At 41.1% G+C, this 26,373-nt stretch overlaps 1 protein-coding gene across 5 annotated transcripts in view; it reads right to left on the bottom strand.

Annotated features, from left to right (window-relative positions):
* LOC127622948 (nectin-1-like) overlaps window positions 1-26,373 on the bottom strand; it is a 331,151-nt gene that overhangs the window by 24,112 nt on the left and 280,666 nt on the right. For 3 of the 5 annotated variants that reach the window (XM_052097141.1, XM_052097145.1, XM_052097146.1), the window contains one exon: window positions 17,724-17,833. The exons of 1 other annotated variant lie outside the window; for it this stretch is intronic. In XM_052097141.1, the coding sequence (XP_051953101.1) occupies window positions 17,724-17,833 (110 nt within the window). Of the gene's footprint in view, window positions 1-17,648; window positions 17,834-26,373 lie in introns of all 5 variants that reach the window. One more of the 5 variants, XM_052097142.1, reaches the window with a different exon arrangement.

Raw genomic sequence — 26,373 nt, 5'->3', positions numbered from 1 at the left:
GGAAGGGCTGGGTGCAAGCGATCCACCCGGTCAGATCGTCGGCGTGTCACCGAGTTCTCACGGGCTCGGTACCTGAGAGAACACGGGACCTAAACTGACTCAACTCGGAGATTGTAGAATCTCGCAAAAGTGTTAGGTGTTGCCCAGCCCGCAGCTCTACAAATGTCTGCTAGGGCAGTGCCCCTAGCCAGTGCCCATGAGGACGCCTACACTCCTGGTGGAGTGGGCTCGGACCCAGCAAGGGGGGCACAGCCTGGGTGTGATAAGCCAGGGAAATGGCATCGACAACCCAGTGGGCGAGTCTCTGCTTGGAGACAGCGTTCCCTTTCTGCTGTCCCCAAAGCAGACGAAGAGCTGCTCAGAGCGTCTGGTGCTCTGTGTGCGGTCCAGGTAAATACGTAAGGCACGCACCGGACACAGCAGTGAGAGGGCTGGGTCTGCCTCCTCCCGGGCAGCGCTTGCAGGTTCACCACTTGATCCCTGAAGGGTGTGGTAGGAACCTTGGGCACGTAGTCCGGTCAGCGGTCTTAGGATCACTAAAGTGTCTGCCGGACCGAACTCCAGGCAGGCGTCGCTAACAGAGAACGCATGCAGGTCCCCGACCCTCTTGATGGAGGCGAAGCGATCAGCAGGGCCGTCTTGAGAGAGAGGGCCCTGAGTCCAACTGAGTCAAGCTGCTCGAAGGGGGTCTCCGAGTCCCATCAGGACGACTGAGAGATCCCAGGAGGGAAATAGGTTAGGCCGGGAGGGAATCATCCTCCGGGCACCTTTTAGGAACCTGACGATTAAGTCGTGCTTGCCAAGAGACTTGCCGTCTACCGTGTCATGGTGGGCCGCGATAGCAGCAACATACACCTTGAGGGGTGGAGGGGCAGCCTCCTCTCCAGCCTCTCCTGAAGAAACACGAGCACTGACCTAACTGCGCACTTCTGCGGGTCTTCGCTCGGAAGAACACCAGTTCGCGAACAGACGCCACTTCAGGGCGTAAAGATGCCTGGTCGAAGGGGCTCTGGCTTGGTTAATAGTGTCTATGACGGCTAAAGGTAGGTCGGCTAGACCCTCCGCGTCCCGGCCCAGGGACCAGACGTGGAGTTTCCAGAGGTCTGGGCGCGGGTGCCAGAGCGTGCCCCGTCCCTGAGAAAGAAGGTCCTTCCTCAGGGAATTCGCCAGGGAGGGGCTGTCATAAGGAGCGTGAGATCCGAAAACCACGTCCGGTTGGGCCAGTAGGGGGCCACCAGAGTGACTTGCTCCTTGTCCTCCCTGACCTTGCATAGCACCTGTGCAAGAAGGCTCACTGGGGAAAAGCGTGCTTGCGCAGCCCCACGGGCCAGCTGTGTGCCAGAGCATCTGTCCCCAGGGGAGCCTCTGTGAGGGCATACCAGAGCGGACAGTGGGAGGTTTCCTGGGAGGCAAACAGGTCTACCTGGGCCTTGCCGAACCTGTCCCAAATCAGCTGGACCGATTGGGGGTGGAGCCTCCACTCTCCGCCAGGCAAGGTTTGTCTTGACAGCGCGTCCGCTATCACATTGAGTTTGCCTGGGATGTGAGTGGCGCGCAGCGACTCCAGTCGCTGCTGACTCCAAAGGAGGAGACGACGGGCGAGCTGTGACATGTGGGGGGAGCGTACTCCGCCTTGGCGGTTTATGTAAGCCACCACCGTGGTGCTGTCTGTCCTGACCAGGACATGTTTGCCACGAATCATCGGAAGAAATTTCTTCAGGGCAACCGGCCTGCGGCTGCGCGCCCGTTGCACACGGCGCCCCAACCCAATTTGGAGGCGTCGGTTGTAACCAGAACGCGACGGGACACCTGCTGCAAGGGTACCCCTGCCCGAAGAAAGCAGAGGTCTATCCAGGGTTTGAAGGTTTGGAGGCAGGCAGTGGTAATTTCCACGCCGTGCGTGCCGTGGCGCCATGCTCGTCTCGGGACTCGAGTCTGGAGCCAATGCTGAAGTGGTCTCATATGCATCAACCCTAGTGGCGCGACCGCCGCGGAGGATGCCATATGCCCCAGGAGCTGTTGGAAACGCTTCAACGGGACCACGGTGCCTGGCTTGAAGGAAGCGAGGCATTCCAGCACTGACTGAGGACGCTCGTTGGAGAGACGTGCTGTCATTGAGACTGAGTCTAACTCCAAACCGAGAAAAGAGATGCTCTGGACTGGGGTGAGCTTGCTCTTCTCCCAGTTGACCTGAAGCCCCAAGCGCGGAGGTGCTCGAGCACCTGGTCTCTGTGTGCGATAGTAATTCCTGCGAGGGGCCAGAATAAGCCAATCGTCGAGGTAATTGAGTATGCGTATGCCCGCTCCTCGTAGCGGGGCAAGAGCCGCTTCTGCGACCTTCGTGAAGACGCGAGGGACAGAGACAGGCCGAAGGGGAGGACCTTGTACTGATACGCCTGGCCGTCGAATGTGAACCGTAGAAAGGGTCGGTGTCGAGGGCTAATTGAGACGTGAAAGTACGCGTCCTTCAGGTCTACCGCTATGAACCAATCTAGATGCCGAACGCCAGATAGAATTTGTTTCTGGGTGAGCATTTTGAACGGGAGTTTGGACAGGGTCCGATTGAAAACTCGCGAGGTCCAAGATCGGTCGTATGCCACCGCCTTTCTTGGGTACAACGGTAAGGGCTGTAGAAACCCTTCTTCGTTTCGGTTGGAGGGACAGGCTCTATCGCGTCCTTGATTAGAAGGGAGGCGATTTCCTCGCGCAGGGAGAGGGCATGTTCGCCGTGCACTGCGGAGGAACGAACGCCCAGGAAGGGGGCGGAGACCTGGCAAACTGAATTGCGTAACCGAAGTCGAATGGTCCGGTGCAGCCAGCGTGACGAGCTGGGCAGAGAAAGCCATGCCTCTGCGCTCTGTGCTAGCGGCACCAAGGGGACAAGTATTTTGGACGTACTCGGCGGGCTTCGCAGCGGTGCGGAACAGGTAACGCAGCGTCGGGAGGCTCTGTGGCGTCCCGAGGCTCTGGTGCTGAGAATAAGCTCAAAGCACTTACCTTGTTCCGCGTACCCGGCAGGGGGCGGGTTCGTGACAGAGGAGGAGGTCTGATGTCGGCGTCCTCTGGACTCGTCTGAACCGGCCGGCCGGGGAACAGTCGTGGAGCTGAGGGCGGAAGCACCGCATCCTGGGCGCCGGGACTGTTGAGGCCTGAAACAAAAGTGCCGTGAGAACGGCATTTGCGGGCCATGTGACCCAGAGGTAAAGGAAATAGCTCTTTTATTGAGAATTTGGGTAAGGCAAATGAAAAAACACAAGATTCTCCTCCCGGCCCTCCACCGGGGGATGGAGCGGTCTCACCATCTCCGGAGCTAACTTCTCGTCCTCTGGGTCCGCTGTCTCAGGGACGTTTGGGAGCCTTCCGGGTCCTCGACGGGGTCCGTGAGGCAGGGGGCGTACGCTTCCTGCGGTTTGCTCGACGCTGGGGCTGAGAGCTGGGCCCAGGCTGGGGCGGAGCAGAAGATCTTCTGGCCGCAGGAGGACGCCCTCGGCGAGCAGATGGGGCCTGGGCCGTGGCGGCAGGCTTGCGGCGCGGCATGATGTGAGAAATGGCCTCCGCCTGCTTCTTCACCAGGGAGAACTGCTGGGCAAAGTCCTCCACGGTGTCGCCGAAGAGGCCGAACTGGGAGACAGGGGCGTTGAGGAAGCGAGTCTTGTCGGCTTCACGCATCTCGACCAAGTCCAGCCACTGCTGACGTTCCTGGACCACCAGAGTGGCCATCGCCTGCCCGAAGTGCCCGCGCTGTGACCTTCGTCGCTCTCAGGGCGAGGTCGGTCGCTGAGCGCAGTTCCTGCAGCGTGTCGGGATCAGGGCCACCCCGTGCATGTTGGCGGAGTGCCTTGGCTTGGTGGACCTGCAGGAGAGCCATGGCATGCAGGGCGGAAGCGGCGCGTCCGGTAGCGCTGTAGGCCTTCGCGGTGAGCGAGGATGTTGCTCTACAGGACCGGGAAGGGAGTACAGGGCGGCCCCGCCAGGTGGTAGTGCTTCGGGGCATAGGTGGATCGCAACAGCTCTATCCACCTGGGGATCTCCGTGTACCCATGGCGCTCCGCCGTCGAGGGTGGCGAGGGCGGATGAGCAGGTGGCACGACGAGTGGAGAGGGGTGCTCTCCACGAAGACGCCAGCTCATCATGCACCTCCGGAAGAAAGGTACTGGGGGCGAGGCTGTGAGCGGCGCCCACGCGCAAAAACAATCATCTAGCCGTGATGGCTGCGGGAGGATGGAGGGTTCCAATCCAGGCCCACGCTATTGGCTGCCCGGAAAGCATATCGGACATCTGCGCTGTCGGCCTCCTGCTGGGCGTGCAAGCCCGGCGGCAGCCCAGAGGAGCCCTCAGCATCAGAGCCCACGCCCTCGATGTCGCGGCGAACTCATCTGCTTCCATCGCCTGAGGGTAGGCAGACTGGCTGTGAGGCGAGTCGCCGCCACCTCGGCGAAGACGGAGTCAACGAGCGTGCCGGGCGCAGGTGGTCCGAGGGGCGTACCGGCGGAGCTGCACCCGCTGCCATCCCCAAATCGCTTCCATCGCCAGCCGCATCGTCCTCAATCCCGTGGGAAGAATGAGCGACACGGGCGGCTGGAGTGGCTTGCTTACGATTGTAAGCAAGCCGCGACCGTAACGTTGTCATGGTCATGTTCTCGCAGTGAGAGCATGAACCATCCACAAACGCAGCCTCGGTGTGATCACTGCCCAGACACACGAGACAACGCCTGTGGCCGTCGGAAGCGGAGAGTACTCTACAGCATCCAGGAACAACACAGGGGCGGAAGGGCATCTTTAAAAGACGCATCCTTAAAAGGACGTTCACGCCGCTGTGTTTTGCTCTTTTAGAGGAAATTACTCTTTTAAATAAAATCACTCTTTTATGAATGAAAGACTCGTGAGAGATCTTTCTATCTGCAACTGTCGATGCGCTCAGGGGCAGGAAGTGCACAGCCGTGCAACCAGGAGAAAGCCGCTGTTGTGCACCGTAGAATCCAACAGCATGCAGCAGAGGATAGCAGGAACTCGGTGTGTAGTCACGCAGCAAACTGCAAACACGACCATCGGCTCGAAGAAATTTTCTGAATGAACTCCCGTATTTGCGCCGCTTAAATACCCGTATGTCCGGGGCGGACATGCAAATACTGGCTGCCAACTCTCATTGGCCTTTTTTCATAGTACAGAGGTGAATATCGGCGCTCAAGAGAGACCCCTAGTGTCGTTCTCTGACACAACGTAAGAGAGCGACAGAAGGGGAAATTATGTTACTGCTGTTAAATTATTGTAAAACCTTTTGAAAAATATTGCTTTGGGATATTAGTGGTGCTGATTCTGAACTAAGATTAAATCCACATGGGTTCTCATCATTCTTTACCAAGCTAAACACCACTTTCTTATTAACTGAGGTTTGTGTGTGTGTGTGTGTGAGAGAGAGTGAGAGAGAGAGAGAGAGAGTGACGGAACTCTTGGATCTTGTAGATGTTGTACTACACAACAAGCCATACCCAGTGCCAAATGTCTAAGTTACATATAGGAATGTGTGGATAATTTTCTCTGCACATTTCAAATAGATTCAGTTACTTTTTCATGGTACAGTTTTATAGTATACACCCATCGCCACACCGAACAACTATAACCATACAAGTAATTGGGTCTGCAGATGGAAATTAGCCTAAGGCTATAATCTGACATATTTACATTTGTGAAAATGTTCATTAATATTTATTGTCCCTTTTAAGAAATTAAATTAAATTAAATTAAATTAACTTGCTGTTATCACTAGCCGTCTCTTATTTAAGAACTTATTTTTCAGCTCAAAAACAAGGACACATCATCACTTATGTCTATACACTGGATTCAAGCTCTGCATTCACTCTCCAAGTTATTTTACATATCTCTCTGCTGCCTTATTGGCTACAATCACTCATACACCTACTCTGCCAGGAAAGGTCACTGCAGTGTGTTTAAACAGACAAAACCATGAGACGAAAAATAACTGCTTGCATGGGGAAGGGAATGTGAAGTTAGCAGATAATTGACAATAGTTAGGCTGAGTTCAATTGAAGAAGTTAATTTGTAGGGAATTGATTTAGACTAAAGATCAAAAGAGCAATAAACTAGAATAATGACTGATAGAACATATTATTATGAGAGTAATTGGACAAAATAATTTATAATAATAATATGTATTAACTATAATAACAGGGAGATACTATTACAGAATTAGTAGAGATTGAGAGGATCTTATTTATCAAATGAAAGGTGCAAAGCTGAATTTGTGTCTGGATCTTAAAGTACACCACACCATCTCTGGCAATTTGAAGCATTATTGAAGCATCACCTCATGTATAATTAGCTGTAGGAATTAGGAAGCAGTAATGGTTGTTTTGATAGTCACAAACACACCTCTTATTTTTTAAAGGGATCAAAACAGTTATCAAATTGTGCTTGAACTTTTGGGAGAGAGTTTATTGTACTCTATACCACGGGTCTGTTGAATGCTTGATTCTGATTGGTTGACGGACATTCTAAGGTATGCAATTATTTTTCAGTAAACGCAAGGCTATGAAGTATTTCCAGGTTTTGACCATTCAATATCAATTCTTTCATTTATTTTTTTCAATTATTTAAATGAGCCTTACAGGCTACCACAATAAAATAACCAATAGAAACAAAGACATTGCCAAAGTAAATCAGATAAGAATGACACAAATGTCTATAGTATCCTACATTTATTTCAATTCGATTGAAAATTGTTCTTGGGCTCCCTCTCTTTCTCTCTCTCTTTCGCTCTCGTCTCACCCACACACACACAATATACATGCTACCACAGCAAAATAACCATATAAACAAAGATATTTGTTAAATTAAATTGGTTAAGAATGTCAAACAATGTCTATAATATCCTACATTTTAAAGTTTCGGTTGAAAAGCGCCCTCGCTCTCACTTGTCTTACCCGCATTTACACGCGCTCACACACATACATAAGCACGCACACACACACACACACACATAGAGACTCGAGTCGACCAACAAACAGAGCCGCACCCCCCACAACTTGATCAATACAACATGAATTTTATTATGTGCAACTTTTAATGTTTCAATGTATTTCGCACTAATCAGCCTCACATAACTATAGTGGAAAGCACCGTCACGCTACCCCTCTCCCTCTCTTTCCCTCTTGCACAAACTCTCTCGGGAGCAAAGTTAGCGCACCCCCATGACTCAGTAGGATTGTAAACCGTTGTTTAGCAATGTAAAAGCTGTACAAGAATGGTGACACACAGCTGCTGCTGAGAAGTATAATTAAACTTGCATCTTGGCAATTTGAAGTGATGTTATTCCTGAAGAGAGCCACTTTAAACATGTAATCTCTCTCTCTCTCTCTCTCTCTCTCTCACACACACACACACACACACACACACGCACTACCTTGTTACTCCAATGCCAAAAAGTGGTGCATCCTCTGTTGCTAGTTCTAAAGTGACGTTTTCGAACTAGCAATGAAGGCTAGTGTGTGTGTGTGTGAGAGAGAGAGAGAGAGAGAGAGTGACGGACCTCTTGGATCTTGTAGATGTTGTACTACACAACAAGCCATACCCTGAATTGAATCAAAGCTAGATATACTTGATTAATACAACAGTTTCTATTTTATATGAAATATCTGTGGGAAGCACCCTCGCATTCCGCAAACACTTATGAGTGAAAAACTGAGCCGTCATGTCATATCACACCTTCATCTCAGTGGGGTTGAAAACAGTTGTTAAGGTTTACAATGGAAAATCTATATACAAAAATGATGACACTCGCTGCTGCTGAGAAGTTCTTAAACTGACATCTTGGAAATTTTGAATCGATCATGTTACTTCTGACGAGAGCTGCAAAAAAAAAGGTAATCCCAGAAGCGATCTCTCTCAGTTTCTGAGTTTCTCTCTTTCGATCACTCAAACAAAAACTCACGCACACATGCACAAACACACAGCCTTATTACTCCAGTAAGTGCTTCAGCAAAATAGCGCAAGCCTGGCAATCCTCCATTGCTAGTACTAAAGTGACATTTTCGAGCTAGCAACTGTATTAAAGCAAGATGCTGAATCCGTGGCGGAAGAAAGTAGTTAAAACGTTTTTTAGGGAAAAAAAACAGAAAATGTGTTAAGATAAAACTCTGAACGATGTCTTAAGGTGTGGTAACCATGGTATAAGCGTAATAATTGACTTTGGCCCATTGAATTATTGAAAAATAATGCACACCCGAGGTTTAACGGTTAATCCGCTGCGTGTCATGACCGTATTTCCACCTTGGGTGTGCATTATTTTTCAATAATGAAATGGTCTGTCATCAATTATTCCTTACAAAAAAATGCATTCAAATAAATACATTGAAAAAAAACTGTGTACAAGATCTTTGTACAAAAAATAAGGTTTAAGATTGTAGGAGATTTCACAGCTAAAGCGTTTGACAGCTGAACAAAACAAAAGCACAAGATTTGGTGCATAATGCTCAAAATTGAGTGTGCTGCTAGATCTCCTGGAAGAAAGACATCCATTTCAGACTGTAAACCCTTTAAATTATCACTGCTTAGACAGGACCAATGATAAAAGCATGTTTGGTCTCTAATGACATATTAGAGTCAGTCATTAACCATCCTGGTAATATGGGTCAAATGGCTAAAGCCACAATTGAGGCATAAGCTGAAGAGGCAATTATCATTTTTAAAGGCCAAAGTTGGTCTTGAATGACATTACAAATGAAACTGAATCTCATTAATGTTAATATGTTCTAATGGAAAATAAAAACACTTGGAAATTGTAATTCAAAGCAAATGTAATTGCATCATTTAAGCAATTAGAGGAAATACACCTCAAAGCAGAGAAGGATCTGTGAGTTCCTACTGTATTCAAGGATTAAATTGAACTATAAAAGCACCCCGAACATTTTTATAGATGCCTCACCATAAACAAAAACAAAAACACATGTAGGGTGGGATTTGATTTTATCCATCAGGGTTTGACTGTATCATTAAAAGTAGGTGGTACACAGGGGCGTAGCTAGGAGTTTTTCAAAGGGGCGGACAGGCAGGGGCAAGCGATCAGTCTGTGGTGCAGGCACGTGCAGGGGGCGTTGGGTGCTTGAGCACCTGCCCCTTTGCCCCTTGGTGCCCAAAGTGCCCTTTTGTCAAAGAAAAAATTCCTCTCATTTTTTTTATTTATTAAAGGCCCTTTTGTGAATGCCTGCCTATGCCAAATCTAAATATTAGTAAAATGTATGATTAATAATTTAGGCTTAAATAAAATGATCCAGATGATGACCTTTCACCTGACGACGACCTCATCCGACCGGGACTATTCCTCTATACGCGCATTTTTTAATTACCGGAAGATATCTTCAACACCGCGACCGCGGCGGTAAGTGGGGATTCATTCCCAGTGAAGTGATTTTGATGTTTATTTACTTATTATTATTATTTTACAAGAACGACGTGAAGAGAGCATGCAGATATGTTGTATATATTGCTGTGTGTAGCCTGTAGAAGTAACGTTACGTTAGCTTGCTGTTTGAGGGAGAAAAGTTTCACTCACAGGCGTCGAGGGGTCTTGTCTTTTTTATGCCTTTTGACTAAATTATTATTATATATATAAAAAAATGTAGAGTGCCTTAAAATAATTATCACAACAACACTGTTAAGGCTTATACTGATTTTCTCATTCTCTGAATTATCATTATAAAAATAAAACAATTCAGAACAGGATTAAAATATAATTATATTTTAAATGACAAAAATATTTTCTTTCTACAACAGCAAAGACCACTATTCAGAGACGCTTTAAAGGAGGAGATAATTCCAAATGGGAAATATTGCATGCCTTCCATTGCCTGACAGTCCCAGAGAACTGGAAAACAGCTAGCATTCCAACAGCAGCACTCCAAGCTGTGAAGAAACTGTGCCAGTTCTACAATATTGAAGATGAAGACAAATTGTAGACAGAATTGAAGGTCTTCTATACGTCATACTCATGCCCACCACCAGCCAAAGTGTCCTCTATTCTGTCAGTGGTCAAGGAAAACAATGCACATCTAGTTTTCCCTAACATGACTCTGCTGCTGAAGACATATGGCACACTTCCGGTGTCCACAGCAACTGTGGAACGTTCCTTCTCAAAACTGAAGCTTGTGAAAACCAAACTTCGCAGCCTTTGCAAAGAGGAGAGATTGTCTGACCTTCTTCTGTTGGCCATTGAGAAGGACATTCCAATAAATGACAATAATGTCATTAACATTTTTAGGGACATGGCCAACAGGAAATTTCTGTTATAAAAGTCTACAACAACTCATCCTCCACTTATTGGTAAGATTAATGCTACACTGTGATTTTTAGTAGGTGCCAACAGAATGAACACATACACATTTTAGTTTCTTTATTTATAGTTTTGATTAGACATAATCAATCAAAATCCAACTACATCTCAGAGTCACAATGCAACTTGAAATCATGATCACAGTATTGTGTACTGTAGACACACAAGCACACACACCTCTGTCTATATAGATGTTTGTGTCTCACTCTCACCCCTGCCATGGCCACCATCATCCTATCCCCCATTAATGTTTTTTTTTTTTTCTCAGATAATTTTACTTTTTTGAATCTGGTATCTTAATTTCTCTACCTGCAGCTCTTGGTGTGCAGAAGCCTCTGTGAGCATCTCCCTCTTATTTTCTTCACATCTCCCTCTACATTCCTTGGCAGGTCAGTGAGCCAGTTCCAAACACTCTCAGCAATCTTTACATCTTGTCATGGTAACATAACAATTGTTTAATCAGCTAATATATCTCCTATATGTTTGTTGTTTTAATGTCTACAGTCTCTCAGATCAACTCCAGTATTAGCAGCAGCAACAACAACAGCAAAGGCAGCATACTCATTCAAGGAATTTAGTAAGATTTTACCAGAACAGGTATCACATTAATGTAAAAAATCTGTTGTATTTGCTGTAAAATAAAATTGCTGTATTTTTTCTGTTTGCTTTTTTTTGTTTTTATTATATTAATGGAACTCTTGTATTTTTGTAATTCAGTTTTTGCCATCAAAATAGCCACAAATGCTGACATGGCATTAAATAAAACTATACTCTACTGTACGAAACATGGGCCACGTTGATTTTACTATAACGTTTACTATAGTTTTTACTATAACGGCTGTTCTTAATTATTCTGTATAACAGAGAAGATAAAGCCATCAGGTTGGTACAACTTAAGACACTTCAGTTTCTAATTATTCTGGACAGAAAATATTTTTTTAACTTTTAAACTTAAAATTGTCTTTTCTGTTCTGTTTCTTTTCCAAAACTGCATCACAGCATTTGCTGCCGTATCAATACAGAATCATCCGTATCGTTACGCGAATCAGCAAGGAATGTGTCACGATATATTACTGTATTGATATTTTGAGCACCGCGCTATTTAAAGCCTTGTTCCATGTGCCCTTTTATACTTTGAGCACCTGCCCCTCCAAAGGTCTCTGCACGGCCCTGCTGTGGTGGCACAGAAATGTTCAGGTTGAGTGGATATGATGACACCTGGGAACGAGAGGTGTGGCAACCTTGCTGTGTGCACATGTTAAGTTTGTAAATATGTACAGAGAACCTTCACCCCAAAGAACTAAATTGGGCCAAAAAAAAAAAAGAAACAGGCCTACCACTGGTGGTACATGCTGGAACGGAGTCAGGTGGCTGTACGGAGTGGTTAAATAGAGTAATTTGTGATGTCAGTTGAAAAATAAAAGTAAACGTAATTAAAAGTAAAAGAAAGTGGATATACTTTTGTTATAAGATTACACAAAAAAAAAAAATATATATATATATATACACACACATATGCACAATAACGTAACAACCAACGTAAAAAATTACAAATTTTTATTTCATGTTGACCATTAAAAATTCCACCAGGTTGCATGCATGATTTTAAAATTGTATGTGATTACCGATCTAAAATTTGCAGTCCTTTGAAATCACTTAAATATATTTGTATGACAAAGTTTATTTGCATAGCATATTACATGAGGTTTCACCTTGGATAACATTTGTTGAGTCTTTAAACAGAAATATATTCACCTTAGTGCTTTCACGACAGCCTGTGTAAAGCATCAATCCTCATATGAACTTGCCATTTGTTTATACTGCAATATTAAAACTTTGGCTTTAATCGCAGACTTAAAATACTGTTTTCATAATATTGAATACTCTCAAAGCTAGAGAGAGATATTAAGTAATCTTAACGAGCCACTTTATATTAGGTGGCCTTAACTACTATGTACTGAACCATTTGATACAACGTACCCATTATGTACATACATGTTGTTGCATTGTAATTACATGTGAAGTACTTGCATTTAATTACATTTACAGTTACACTGTTAAATTTGCACCTAACCCAACTCTTACTCCTAAACCTACCCATACCTCAACCTCAGTAGCGTCAAATGTGGGATTTTGCAGAAAAACATGTAGTTAGAGAGTAAATACATAATCTTGAATGTATTTCATGTTAGTACATAGTAGTTTAGGCCACCTAATATAAAGTGTGACCATCTTCTCTTAGGCCTGAAAGCTCCTTATAAAAAGTACTGTGGTACGTATCATGGTACAGAGACGGTCTCTGATGGACCACTGTATTGAAAGTCCAAAAAAAATAATAATAAAAAAATAAAATAATAATAAAAGTAATGGTAAATATATAAATAAACAAAAAAGGTCTTGCCATTGTACATTATGCATTGATATTTTTTGGTTGTGTGAACAAGACTCAATTTGGACTGACAATTCTATAATCTTGATCCATACCTGTTATTACGGGCCCTGTTTATACCTCATATTAACATCTATCTCAAACGAGACAGATTGCAATTTACCTGGTAGCAACATACTCCTCAAGTGTTTCCTGTGACCACTTGTAATAGGATTTCGAGGAGGGTATCACATTTTGTGGTAACATACTTCCCTTTCTGCATCAGTATATAAAGTTTGTAAAGCACGTAAAAAATATTAAAGGAAACATTTTTTGGCTATTCACATTTTTTTAAAGAATGGTTATTTACTTTTAAATCTGCACATAACTGGCTTAAAACCTTTGTTTTAGCGCAATAATTGCTTGACAGGTTAGTAGGCGGCAATTTGCTGTTTTACGGAATGGATCAGGACACATTGCCTTTATTATTATAAATAGGATGTGCTTGCATGCATTTTTCACCTTCCAATGTATGTTTGATTGTATCACATTTGTTTTGTACCCTGTATATTATCCTTGGGATTTGATTTGCAGGCTAAGATGAACAAGTTCCTCCCAAACTTATGTTTGGAACTTAATTTAATAAAAGGTGTAAATGGGGACATAAATACTAAAAAGTCACTCAGAGGATCCATATTTGGACACCTCCCACTATGTGAATTAAGTGTGTTGGAATTTGTCAAATATAAAATGAAAGAAATATTTTTTGTTAAGCGGTTTTTGAGTTCCTTGTTGTATGATGTGCTACTTAGCAACGTTTGCAGTGGAGGCCCTGTGAGAACTGCACGCTGTGAGTTTAATTGATTGTTTTAACAGTGAGACTCATTCGGATTTTACCCCTGAGATTTTTTTTTCTTATGGTTTTCTTCCTCTTTGCTGCTATTATCGGTTACTGAACCGATGGGAAATCTCCAGCATACTGGGATGGTTACAGACACAAGTCCCTCCTGTGTGTTTATCTAATACAGTGGAGATAATGTTAAAAGGACTCTTTGAAACCTATTGAGAAAGCAAAATAACATTCATGATAAAAAGAATGAACATTAGATCTGTGACCACTAATGTAAATGCTCCTCTTTTGCCTTTTTTTTCCTCAATTTGATATATATGTATATATAAACACCGATTAGCCAACATTAAAACCTGCCTGATATTGTGTAGGTCCCCCTTGTGGCACCATTCTGCGTACATTCTAGAGACTGATGTGTGTGAAAATTCCAGGAGATCAGCAGTTACAGAAATACTCACACCAGTCCATCTGGCACAACCATGCAATCCATGCGATTATCTAATCAGCCAATTGTGTAGCAGCATTACAGTGCATAAAATCATGCAGATATGGGTCAGGAGCTTCAGTTAATGTCACATCAACCATCATAATGGGGAAAAATGTGATCTCAGTGATTCGGACCATGGCATGATTGTTGGTGCCAGAGAGGCTGGTTTGAGTATTTCTGTAACTGCTGATCTCCTGGGATTTTCCTGGGATAATAATAATGCTTGGTGAATAAGGGGTTTTACAGCCCCTACTTCATCATACCTAAAAAAGGTTGCGGGTTGCGGCCAATCCTAGACCTGGGAGTTCTGAACCGGGCTCTGCACTGACTACCCGGTGGTCATGCTCATGCAGAAATACATTTTAGCGAGTGTCTGGCATCAGGACTGGTTTGCGGCGGTAGACCTAACTTCCTGGACTACCCATCTTGGTGCGTCTGCTTTCTGCGGGTGGCTCCATGCCGAGGCCGGCCTACTGGGGCAGAGCCAGTGTTGCTGCCGCAGTTTGATGCCCTTCGTGATGAGCAGATGGGGGGCGGGACCTTGAGTCACACCAGGGCTGGATGTGTTGTATAGTCCCCATCTACTTTTTGACCGCTGAGGCTTGCTGGGCAAAATGCTCTACAGTGTCACCGAATAGGCCTACCAGGGAGATGGGGGTGTCAAGCAATCGTACCTTGTCAGCCTCCCTTGACTCGACCAGGTTGAGCCAAAGGTGGCCCTCTTGGACCAACAGAGTGGACATCGCCTGCCCCAGAGACCACACCATGACCTTTGTCACCAGGAGGGTGAGATCGGTCACCGAGCGCAGCTCCTGCATCCATCTTGGGTCAGAACTACCCATGTGCAGTTCTTTGAGCACCTCGGCTTGGTGCACTTGCAGGAGAGCCGTGGCGTGCAGAGCGGAGAAGGCCTGTCCAGCAGCACTGCCAGCCCTAGTCGTCAGTGACGATGTAAACTTACAGGACCTGGATGGGAATCTCGGACGGCTCCGCCAGGTGTCGGCACTCTGCAGACACAGGTGCACCGCGATTGCTCTAACCACCTGGGGAGTCCCTTGTGAAATTGAGGGTTGTGAGAGTGGATGAGCTCTCAGCTCAGTGAATACAACCACTCGGCTCTGAAGAAGTATGAATGAGTAGTTGCATTCCAGCTCCTTATCTACCTGTCCGGGGGGAGTGGCATGGAAATTCCACTTGCCAATTTTCCTTGGCCTTTTCTCAAAGATCAGAGATGTCTGGGGCTCACAGAAGGGACCCCTAGTGTCACCACATCAACACAACGTGTTGAGACATGTACTTTTACCTCTAATAATGTTTTCATTGTACCTGAATTAGCTGTGTATGTATATGAAGAAATTGTACATACAGTAGTTGTTAATAAGTTCTTCATTCACAGAATACGACAGTGACAACGGACAATTAAGCAAAGAAATGTGTGATGCAGTAGTTTTCTTCAGGATCAAAGCACATTTTTTCATACAAAATGAAATGGTGTAAATCCCAAAATATTCTGTGATAAACCCTTTGGCCTTTAGTTTCATGACAAAATTATCAGAACAAAATTAACCGTTTATAACCGGTTTTCAGCATTTAAAAATATTGTTTTGCTGGAACCGCTTTGTTCCAGTTTTCGGTTAAATTTTGCTAAATATTTTGTTTGATTTCGTTTTTGTTCCTTGAACTGTTTTTAGTTCCTGATATAAAGCACCATTTGAGGCAACACCATCAATGCCAACAGTAAAATCATGACAGCACAAGTAATGTTTTTACTCTAAATCTCCACTTTTACTTTCATTTTTACATTTGAAAGTCACATGTGATGCCTGAGATAATTTATACTTCTGCATTAAACCTATGCCATAGCCTAACATGCACCTCTCTAAAAACGTAACCATGTGTTACATTAATAGCTCCGATTTGTAACCAAAGACCTCTCCCCAGGATGATAAAGATATTTGAGGTAGCATAGCATTTTCTCCAGGATTATTTTTAAGATCTGTGCATCGTATCACATTTTATTTGGACTCATTTTAATCTGGAGCATCTGCTAATTTAATATATATATATTTGTTTATGTTTCATGAAGTTACAAGCAAAAATGTGACAAAAAGACAACATATAAAGCTTTTGTCTTGAGGCTTTTGCTCAATATATATTTGGTGTGCAAGCACCAAATATATAAATCCAGAGATTTCCAATTTGTACAATGTTTTGACTATACTGTACATTAAACAGTAAATGGTGTACAGTAGATAATCAATATAAGTTATGAAAATGAAATTCTAATTTGTCAGCAAATTTATAAGCACAATGTAAAGAGTTGATTATATTGTCTATATGCATTGCAAAGTAAACTTCAAAGCTTTAAAACTGCATCAATTTGCTTTGGTCTAGCGAATAGTTATTCATTAATTTCATTTTAATTTTCCGATTTTTATTTAATTTATGTAATTTATTTTTAGCACAGAGCTTCAAAGTATGCCAGAATATGTATTTATTATTATTTAATGTGATTTTAGAACAAGCATCCAGTATACACATTATTTAATTTCTCTCTGCATGGCAAAAAATAAATAATAATAATAATATTAGCTAAAACGTACTTAAATCAAAAAACTTTCACATACTTTCGCACATTTGCTCACACTACACTAGCATTTTGGTTGTGTACTTGCAGAACAACACAGACACAACAATGCAGAAATATAAATGCAAACCACCACATAGGCCACGGTGAAGAGGCTTAGATGAAGGTTGGATGCATTAGTATAAACCGGCCTTTGTGCCACACTTGAAAATGTATTAATAAAATTGCATTAGATAAAAAGGGTACTTACATTTGTTCACTTGCTGCTTGTTTATCATGTTTGTATATAGTGTGGGAATAGTAGATCAGATTTGCGGAGATACATTAACGTGGCCTATTGTAAGTGGAACGTGCAATCTAACTGATCATGAAGTGATGATGTAAACAGACCCAAAATATCAAAACAAGAAGCATCTGGAATGATGCTAGAACTTTTCTTATGATTATCTTCTTTCAAGCTATATTGCATTGACTTTTAACCAACCGGTGTCAAGGTTATTAACCACAGATGTAGTCCAGTACATTAACTATGTACATATTGCCCTAATGTTTGACAACCAGAAACTGTCAAAACACCTTTTGTTATATATATATATATATTGTTTTATTGTGTAGACCCACTTGATTTGCTATTTAATTCAATGGCATTCATAGATTTTCATTGTATGTTTTCTTTTTCCATTTTATTTCTCCATTTGTTTTTTTTTAGATGTTGCCAGTTTCTTGGTGGAGGACTAACCTACTAGTGAGTTGTCTGTCGAACAATTGAAATAACTGAATAATCATTATCCTAATGTCAATATTAGAGGGCAGAGTAAGACGGCAGCCTTGACAGCTTACTGGCAGACTGAAAGATAAAAGCAAAACCAAGCAAATGAAAACAACAGAAAAATGGGACACAACTAGGATACACACAGGGTATTCAGTGCTCAGTGAGAGAGTGAGTGAGAGGCAAAAGAAAGAAAATCATAACAGAGGAAAAACAACATAGGTGTGCATCAGTCTGTGTACCTTGAGGCCAGAGTCATAGGGAGAAAGGCCTACAATGGCATGCATTAGTGTGACATAGGCTGGATGGTTGCGTACTCGACAAGGTCCCCGGCAGTGTTCACAGAGCTTCGTGGGCTGGGAGAGGAAGCCAATGCTGCAGTATCCAGTTCAGCATACTGGACATCACAATCCTTGTGAGTGGAGTTCTGGAGATAAGAGAGATGGAGAGGATGTATGAGGAGTGGAGCTCCAAAAGAAAAAGTGAGAGATAGAGAGAGCATAGGGAAGAATATGTTTTTATATATATATATATATATATATTTATAATGAGAGAGAGAGAGAGAGAGAGAGAGAGAGAGAGAGAGAGCGAGAGCTGTCAGTCCAAACACAGACGCCAGGTTAGTAAAATGAAAAAAATTACTGAGAAGTCCAGTCATAATACCTGTTTTCCCTTTTCCACTAAACATTTTTTGCCCTTTATCTACAGTATAGGTGAATCTCATGAAGAAAGAAAGAAAGAAAGAAAGAAAGAAAGAAAGAAAGAAAGAAAGAAAGAAAGATCAATCAATATTTGTTTGTACTGTTACATTGATTTTATAAATATGAATTTTCCTCAAATTGTTTCATTACTATATTATATTTGGACATGTTACTTTTGGAGTTTTATTTTGTTTTTTGTTTGTTTGTTTTACTTTTTTAAGGTTATGCTCTTTAGATTATCATTTATCATTGTATTATTACATTACAGTAATGAAATCAAGATTTTGTTTTTCATTACAATAATGAGCATCGTAATTGCATCACCATAATGTGTTCTTTTTTTTTTTTTTTCATTACTCTAAATTGTGATTTTCCTTACATTCTCAATACGATTTAATATATTATTTGTTTTGTTGTCACTCCATTACTGTTCGGGTCCATTATGTTCCAAAAGCCTGAAACAATCTGATATTTTAGAAATTTGTCAGATTTATGTGTGTTTTTCCAAAAGTGAAATTAATATAAAATGTGTTTATTTTATAAAAAATATATAATTTAATATGTTTAAGAAAATTAATGAACTATATATACACAATCAAATACCAGATAAAATTCCAAAGTGTAATGCCATGAATTTATTTAATTTATGAACAATTAATTAAAAGTATGATTAACTAATCCAGGTCAAATTTGACCCGGAACAATAAAATATTATTGTTTTTATTATTTTCAAAATTATGTCAGAATAAATGTTATTATTACGGTATTACGTTAATGTGCATCATAATCACATCACAATTACCATTACAGGGATACGTCCAAATATTGTTTGTATTTTTATTCTTCTTAATTATTCATTAACTTTAATTTTCATTATTCTCATTTGTGATTTCCCTTACATTCTCATTACTGTAATATATTAATTATTACATTCCTACAGTAAAAAAACTAAATTGTAAAACAACGTTTATAAATATAATGCTATCTATCTATCTATTTTTATTTATTTTATTTTACAAAATCATTTCAGCATATATTAAAAATCAATGATGTATAAATTCTTTACAATTGAGAAAGTAAGATTTATTAAAACTCAAAATTATTTTTCTCTGTTGGTATCACTATCTTGTTGCCATGACTGCCCTCACAGTTATTTATCATGTAGTTCAGGCAATATGATGATTCTCATCCAGTAAAATGACATGAAATAGCAGAGATGAGATGAATGGACAGACATTACGAAGCATAATAAAGATAACAGAAGACAGGCATGGTCATGTTTTTATATGAGGACAGATGGCCTGGCATGTAACAGATAAATCAATCAAGCTAGAACAAACAAACAAACAAACAAACATGAGCCTGTTATCATGAGAAGGCCAAGGACTCAAATATTGAGCTCAAGGTTGAGCAACTGACAATGGATGATGTGAATCTGTCAGATGACATACAGTGGCCCCAAAAAGATATTCTTTGTAAACTAAAGCCACACGTAAAATGCATGCATTTCATTGCAATAGATAACACTATTATAAAACTAATTATAAAACTGATATCATATAATGTCTGCAAATATGCACATATCTCATTTAAACAGATGTAATAAACCAACCTCACACAACTTCAGCAGATTCAGCATCCTGTGGATAGCGCATATATCTTCCTCTGAAGCACTAATTCTAACAGTCTCTCCTCAACAGTTCCCTGTCACCTTTAACTTTTTTTTCTAATGATAAAAGGCAAATATCGATAAAACGTACCATTTGCAAATATGCAGATATCTCGTATAAACAAATGTAATTCACGAAACTTCAGAAAAATCTAGTGTTTTCTTCTGTCGAGCGCTCATCTAATATCTTCCTCTGAAGCGCATATTCTATCAGCCAGAATGAAAAACTTAAGGATCAGGATCAAAAGCTCCTCTGATTCACAAATCATGATGCAAACCAAGCAGATGATCCAGACTGTTTAAACTGCCAACTTCAAAGCTACTTCCGAAACCAGTAAAATGCTGCCATCGGAGGCAAAACTATATCTAACGTTTTACAGGGTCCTAATCTTAAAATGTAGCTTTTTTTATTTAAATAATCAGAAATATAAGACCTTTTTTATTTCAATCACCAGCTATGTATTGATTTTAAATGCATCACCAGTGTGGACCTAATCGAGACATCCAGAGCATCAATACATGAGTGCACCCAAGTTATACAGAGCAAGAAAAGGGGCTTTTGGACAAAGCGATGGGAGATCTTAACAAGATCAATCAATAGGTAACCCATTAATGACAATCATGTGGTAAAGTTGCCTCTAAATGATAGGAAATATAGATTTACATATAGGTATATTGGTATATTATTTGCAGAAAAGAACATTAACTTGGGGCATGATTAAAAGAAAGATAATGGCCAATTGCATTCCTCAAGTCTACAGGCCGCTTTGACTGTTTAAGTGACAATGAATAACAACATTAATTCACACGTTTAAGTAAATATTATTATGTGGTACCCTTTTTGCAGAGCTCAAATATTGTGGCTCATAAAAAAGAAAACAGTCCTTGAAGATCTACTCTTGTTCCTCTGCAAAGACTGTGAAACCTTTCTGGTGAGTATGTTCAAGGTTCCCATGGTCTTAAAGTCTTAAAATGTCTTAAATTCAGTTTTCCAAAATTTAAGGTCATAAAAAGTCTTAAATATCTTAAATGAAACACAAAAGTCTTATTTTTACTTTATATTTAAAGTGGCCTTAAATTTGGGGGCGGAAAGACAGGAATCGTGATATGACCTAATGTGATTATTAAACTTCAAAAGAATAAAATTTTATGGGGCCTGGAAGCTGAATACTACCCCTGGAGTCGCGAGTTCGAATCCAGGGTGTGCTGAGTGACTCCAGTCAGGTCTCCTAAGCAACCCAATTGGCCCGGTTGCTAGGGAGGGTAGAGTCACATGGGGTAACCTCCTTGTGATTGGTGGTTTTTGCTCCCAATGGTGCATGTGGTAAGTTGTGCGTGGATCATGAAGAGTGGCATGAGCCTCCACATGCGGAGTCTCCGGGGTGTCATGCACAACGAGCCATGTGATTAGATGCGTGGATTGACAGTCTCAGAAGCGGAGGCAACTGAGACTTGTCCTCCGCCGCCCGGATTGAGGTGAGTAACCATGCCACAACGAGGACCTACTAAGTAGTGGGAATTGGGCATTCCAAATTGGGAGAAAAGGGGATAAAAAGAAAGAATAGTCCATCCATCCATCCATCGTCAACCGCTTATCCTGTGTACAGGGTCGCAGGGGAGCCTATCCCAGCTAACATTGGGCGAAAGGCGGGGGACACCCTGGACAGGTCGCCAGTCCATCGCAGGGCCACACATAGACAGACATACACACACACACTCACACTCACCTCCACATCCACACCTAGGGCAACTTTTTTGGAGACACCAATTAACCTAGCCTGCATGTCTCCTGGATGGTGGGAGGAAGCCGGAGTACCCAGAGAGAACCCACGCAGACACGGGGAGAACATGCAAACTCCACACAGAAAGGCCAGGGCAACCAGGGTTTGAACCCACGACCTTCTTGCTGTGAGGCGACAGTGCTAACCGCTGCACCACCGTGCTGCCTAAGAAAGAATAGTATACAATTTAATTAAATAAATGCATGCACTGCGTCCTTCAGAGTGAAAACGTGGTACTGTTGTGTTTTCTCCAAGCCCGTGGGAGCTTGTGAGTGTTTCCAGCTGTTGCAGAGCAGTGCACAATTATTAAGCCATATCGAAATTTATGACAAGCGATCTCTAAAGTTCAGCTGTTGTTGATGAAGATGACAATGTTTACTTTTAATTTTATATATTGCAATATGATTATTGCAGGAGTGCACATTTTATATCCCTTATTTGTTTGAATGAGCAGTTGGAAGCAGTGAAGTGCAAACATTTCAAAATAAGAGTCCCAGGTGTTTTTAAAAGTTGAAGTGCCTTAAATGTTAAAAGTTCAACGCTATGAATCAAACACCCCATAAAGTGCATCTCGAATTTAATTACATTTGGACTCTTATAGCCTCTGTCTGGCCCTCCCATCACAAGAAGGAAAGACTAAGAACATTTAATAAAGAGTATAAGTTTTAAAAATATATATTTTGGCAGACTAACAAGGTTTCTTTCAACACATTATCAAAACAGCACAATCCAATATTGATCAACCCCTAATTTGAATTTATTTCTATAATGGTATAACCAATTTTAAGGTGACAAATGTGGAAAAGATTTCTTGAGTATTATAAACATGCATATATCCTACCCTGTTTTACTAATAAGCAATGTTAAGGCAACGTTGAATGTGTGTCTCTGCCTGTTTAAGTAAGAGTCTGTGACATATGATTTATTTTGAGATTGTGTTGGTTTGTTTTGTATGTGGATAAGGTATTATTTTATTTGTTCAGGTCTTAAAAAGTCTTACATTTTATTTTAAAACTCTGCAGCAACCCTGATGTTTAATTAATTCCTCTTCAGACATTTGTGTTAACAGCAAATCAATTCTATTCATGATTTTGTGGTTTGCCTTTTTCAGTGCATTAACTTGATGCAAAGATGCAATGAAATTGAATAGTGGCTTAGAGTTACATTATAAAATGAACAGATCACCCAAATATGATATTTTTCATCATTTACTCTCCCTTATGTCATCTCAAACTCATATGACTTTCTTTCTTTGCCGAGCACAGAGGTACTGTGAAGGTTTTATGAAGTTTTTTTATCCATGCAATATTAGTCAACAGGATCCAAAATTTCAAGCTCCAAAAAATGATATATGTTCAAGATGATCCTTTATACATTGAAAATATATTTAAATTTGTGTCTGTTTTTCACTCCAAACTGACTGGATTACTTCAAAAGACATGGATTAAAACACTGGGGTTGTATGGATTACCTTTACTGCCTTCAAATCATTTTTTGAGCTTGAAAGTTTTGGTCCCCATTGACAGATTTTATAGGGGGGGGGGGGGGGGGAAATATATTTGTCATTCTTTATAGAAGCCCTATTATGCTTTTTGGGATTTTACCTTTCATTTAGTGTGTAATACAGCTGTTTGTGCATGTAAAAGCTCTGCAAATTTACAAAGTCCATGCAATAGGGAGTTATTCTCTCCCACAGACTACTCAAGAACTACAAAAAAACAGCTGTATTGAAGTCCATTTTTTCCCCTAAAATATCTACATCACTATGTACTACATTTGCATAATGCCCACCTACGGGCTACTTTGGCCCGCCCGCCAGGATGAGTTGGGTTAGTGTTGTCGCCATGTTGAGAAAATGCTGTTTTCTTCACTGATATTAGAACTTAAATGTATGTGTGTGTGTGTGTGTGTGTGTGTGTGTATATATATATATACACACACACACACACACACACACACACACACATTTATCTGTTTTTAAGATTTCTATTTCTAAGATACAGTTTAATTGTATAACAAATTTTACATCAAAAAGTGACATATTTATAAACAAAAACTATTTAAATGTAATGTCTTTGAATTGAATTAATTTTAATTTAGTTACACATAACTAAATTCAGTTTGAAGAAAATGTGTGAACCTTAAAAATAGACAAAAAATATTTTTGAGTGTATTATTTTTTATTAATTATTTTGTTTATTAGTTCATACTTAAAATATTATATTTATGTTTTTTATATATATATATATATATATATATATATATATATATATATATTTTCGCAGTGTGAAAAGCTCATTATCTACTTTATGACCACAAAATTTGTAATGGTAATAAAATAATTCACAATTTTTGAGTAATCCAAAGGATTTCACCCACAGACTGCATGTGATGGCTCTTCTGCCATTATCCAATCACTGCTGAGGAGCTAATGAACACTCTGATGGAATTCTATAATCTCTCTGTGGTGGCACTTTATATTCAAAGTGGGAACATAAACTGTCATCTCCCTTTATCACTGCTATCCCTTCGTTCTCTCTCGCAGCATGATTTTCACTGCTTTGACAGTTTGGATCATCTTTATATCCCATAGTTCATGGTAACATCTAGCAGATAATTGTTTTATTCATATTAAAATGACAAACTCCCCATCTGAGTGATGCCATGGTGGAGGAAGGGGCTTGTAATATTTGGTAATTCACTAGGTTTGTAAGAAAATGCTATTGTATCTAAGCAGATGCTGTAGATATTGGTTTTGATGTCTTGGTCAATGTAATGCAAAGGGACATTCTGTGTGAGGTATCTCCTGAGGGTAAAGCTCTTTGTGAATTGAAGATGAGTCTCTGTAGTAATGTTGTTTTGGTGCAGTGCTGTGAGCTGGGCAGGTATGAATCTCTAGCCCTTTCTACTTGGGATGAAAGTCAAAGTGAACTTAGTGTCTTTTACTAGAGAACCAAAATGACTCTACAACCATCTCTGGAGTTCAAGAGAATTAGAGGAACACAGGCTGCATCCCAATTCACATACTATCCCTACCCTCTAGTATGCAAGATTAGGGTTAGTACATCTCAAATCATAGTATCTTAGAAATAGATCCCAACAGTTAAGTTGGATGGCATGCTAAATCTGATGGATTTCTGCATGCATGTCTTTTTCTTTAATATTGCCGTTTTTTATAACTTTGTGACAAATCTCTTTTGACCTTTTCAGTTGATGTGTTGAAAGAGAATTCTCAAGCATGACCAAAATATGACACAAAACATATTTTGCTAGATGATAACACTAATATGCTAACTCAAACAGAACACAACAAAAGAGTTTGTGCGATGCTCCAGCATGAGACATTGAAGGTCAGGGTTGGGGTTAGACATCATAGCAACGGTACTAGACAAACAATTGAAAAAAGTACAGATGGAGACATGAATGTATTTGTATGGAAAATCTCCATAGCCAAACATATTTACTTTCCACTCTCGAGCGAAGAACATATTTTTAATGTGTAGTAAATTCTGCAAATTGTATGCAAATCATCCTCACTGCTCACTACACTGCAGACCAAATGGCGACAACTGAGGTGGATGAAAGACAACATTGTACTAATTTTATAAAACATGAATTGTATTTCTTTCATAAAGTTTGTACCCACAACAGTATTTGCCATGGAATATTAAACATTGTGACAGTTCTTTTATTAATTTTTTCTATTGTAGCAATGAGGAATGTAAGACCAAAGTTGCAGCAATTTTTAAATATTAACATAAAAGTTACGTAACAATACATTTTAAGGTAACAAATTTAGCTAGATGCTAACACTAGCATTCTAATACAAACAGTATGCAACAAATGAGCCAGCAGGTCCAGACGCAATTTCCTGATGTCCTGAGGTGATGTGTTAGTTTTATGATGCAGTACTGCCATATTGTCTAAAGGCCTGTTCACACACTAGCGGATTTAGGTATAGGCGACATGGGCAGCATCTTGCCGGCAAGGCCAGGGGGTGAAAAAAATGTTGGAATGGTGACATTTGTGCAATCAGTTTTCTATCGCTCATTTGCACATCACGTCAATGATATCATGTCACTGTGTGGGACTGTGAGTCAATTAACCTTGTCGGAGTGGGCGCCCTGATTCTATTTTTTATTTTTTTGTGAGCTAGGCAGGCTACTTACTACCTGGGAAGTTCTCCCACTCAGAAGTATGAGATGGGGAGGGGGGTGGGTGTAGTTCAGGTCTAACCACTGGAAGCCCGAGGTAGGGGGAGCGGGGAATCTATCAAATAGCGCAGCTCTAACTTTGTACAGTACTAATGAAAATAAGTCACTCTACAAAACGTTACAAAATAAAACACAATTCATTCATAATACTGTGAATATATAGTTTCACAGACATATTGTTGCATTTGTTTCTGGTTTGTGTGAAATCGTTAAGAATAATATAAAACCAGACATTCTGCACACCCCCAAGGTGAATTGGTTTAGTCTTGATTGGTTGACAGGGGTTATTATTGATGCTCGAGAGCCAAATCAACACAAATGTATAAGAAAAGGTTTAAGCCATCAGGTGCCCAGGAAAAATTGGGTTCTCTTCTTTATAAGTGTGTTATTCTATTTGTGTCATTGTGTGATATAGTATTTGTGCAATTTAGTTTTATTTGTGTGTTTTTTGTTAGCAATAGGGTAATGGACTCGATTACTTGAGACCCCATCTGAAATGGCTTCTCAGCCTCACACAGCAATCACTTCAAGAAAGCAACTTCAATTTGCAAGCAAGTGATGTTTTTGCTTTTATCCACGAAGCATACAAATTCTGTTATATT

The sequence above is a fragment of the Xyrauchen texanus genome, chromosome 29 (genome assembly GCF_025860055.1).
Source record: "Xyrauchen texanus isolate HMW12.3.18 chromosome 29, RBS_HiC_50CHRs, whole genome shotgun sequence".
Classification (NCBI taxonomy): domain Eukaryota; kingdom Metazoa; phylum Chordata; class Actinopteri; order Cypriniformes; family Catostomidae; genus Xyrauchen; species Xyrauchen texanus.
The sequence above is the reverse complement of the archived record's forward strand: the minus strand, read 5'-3'. Positions and strand labels throughout refer to the sequence as shown.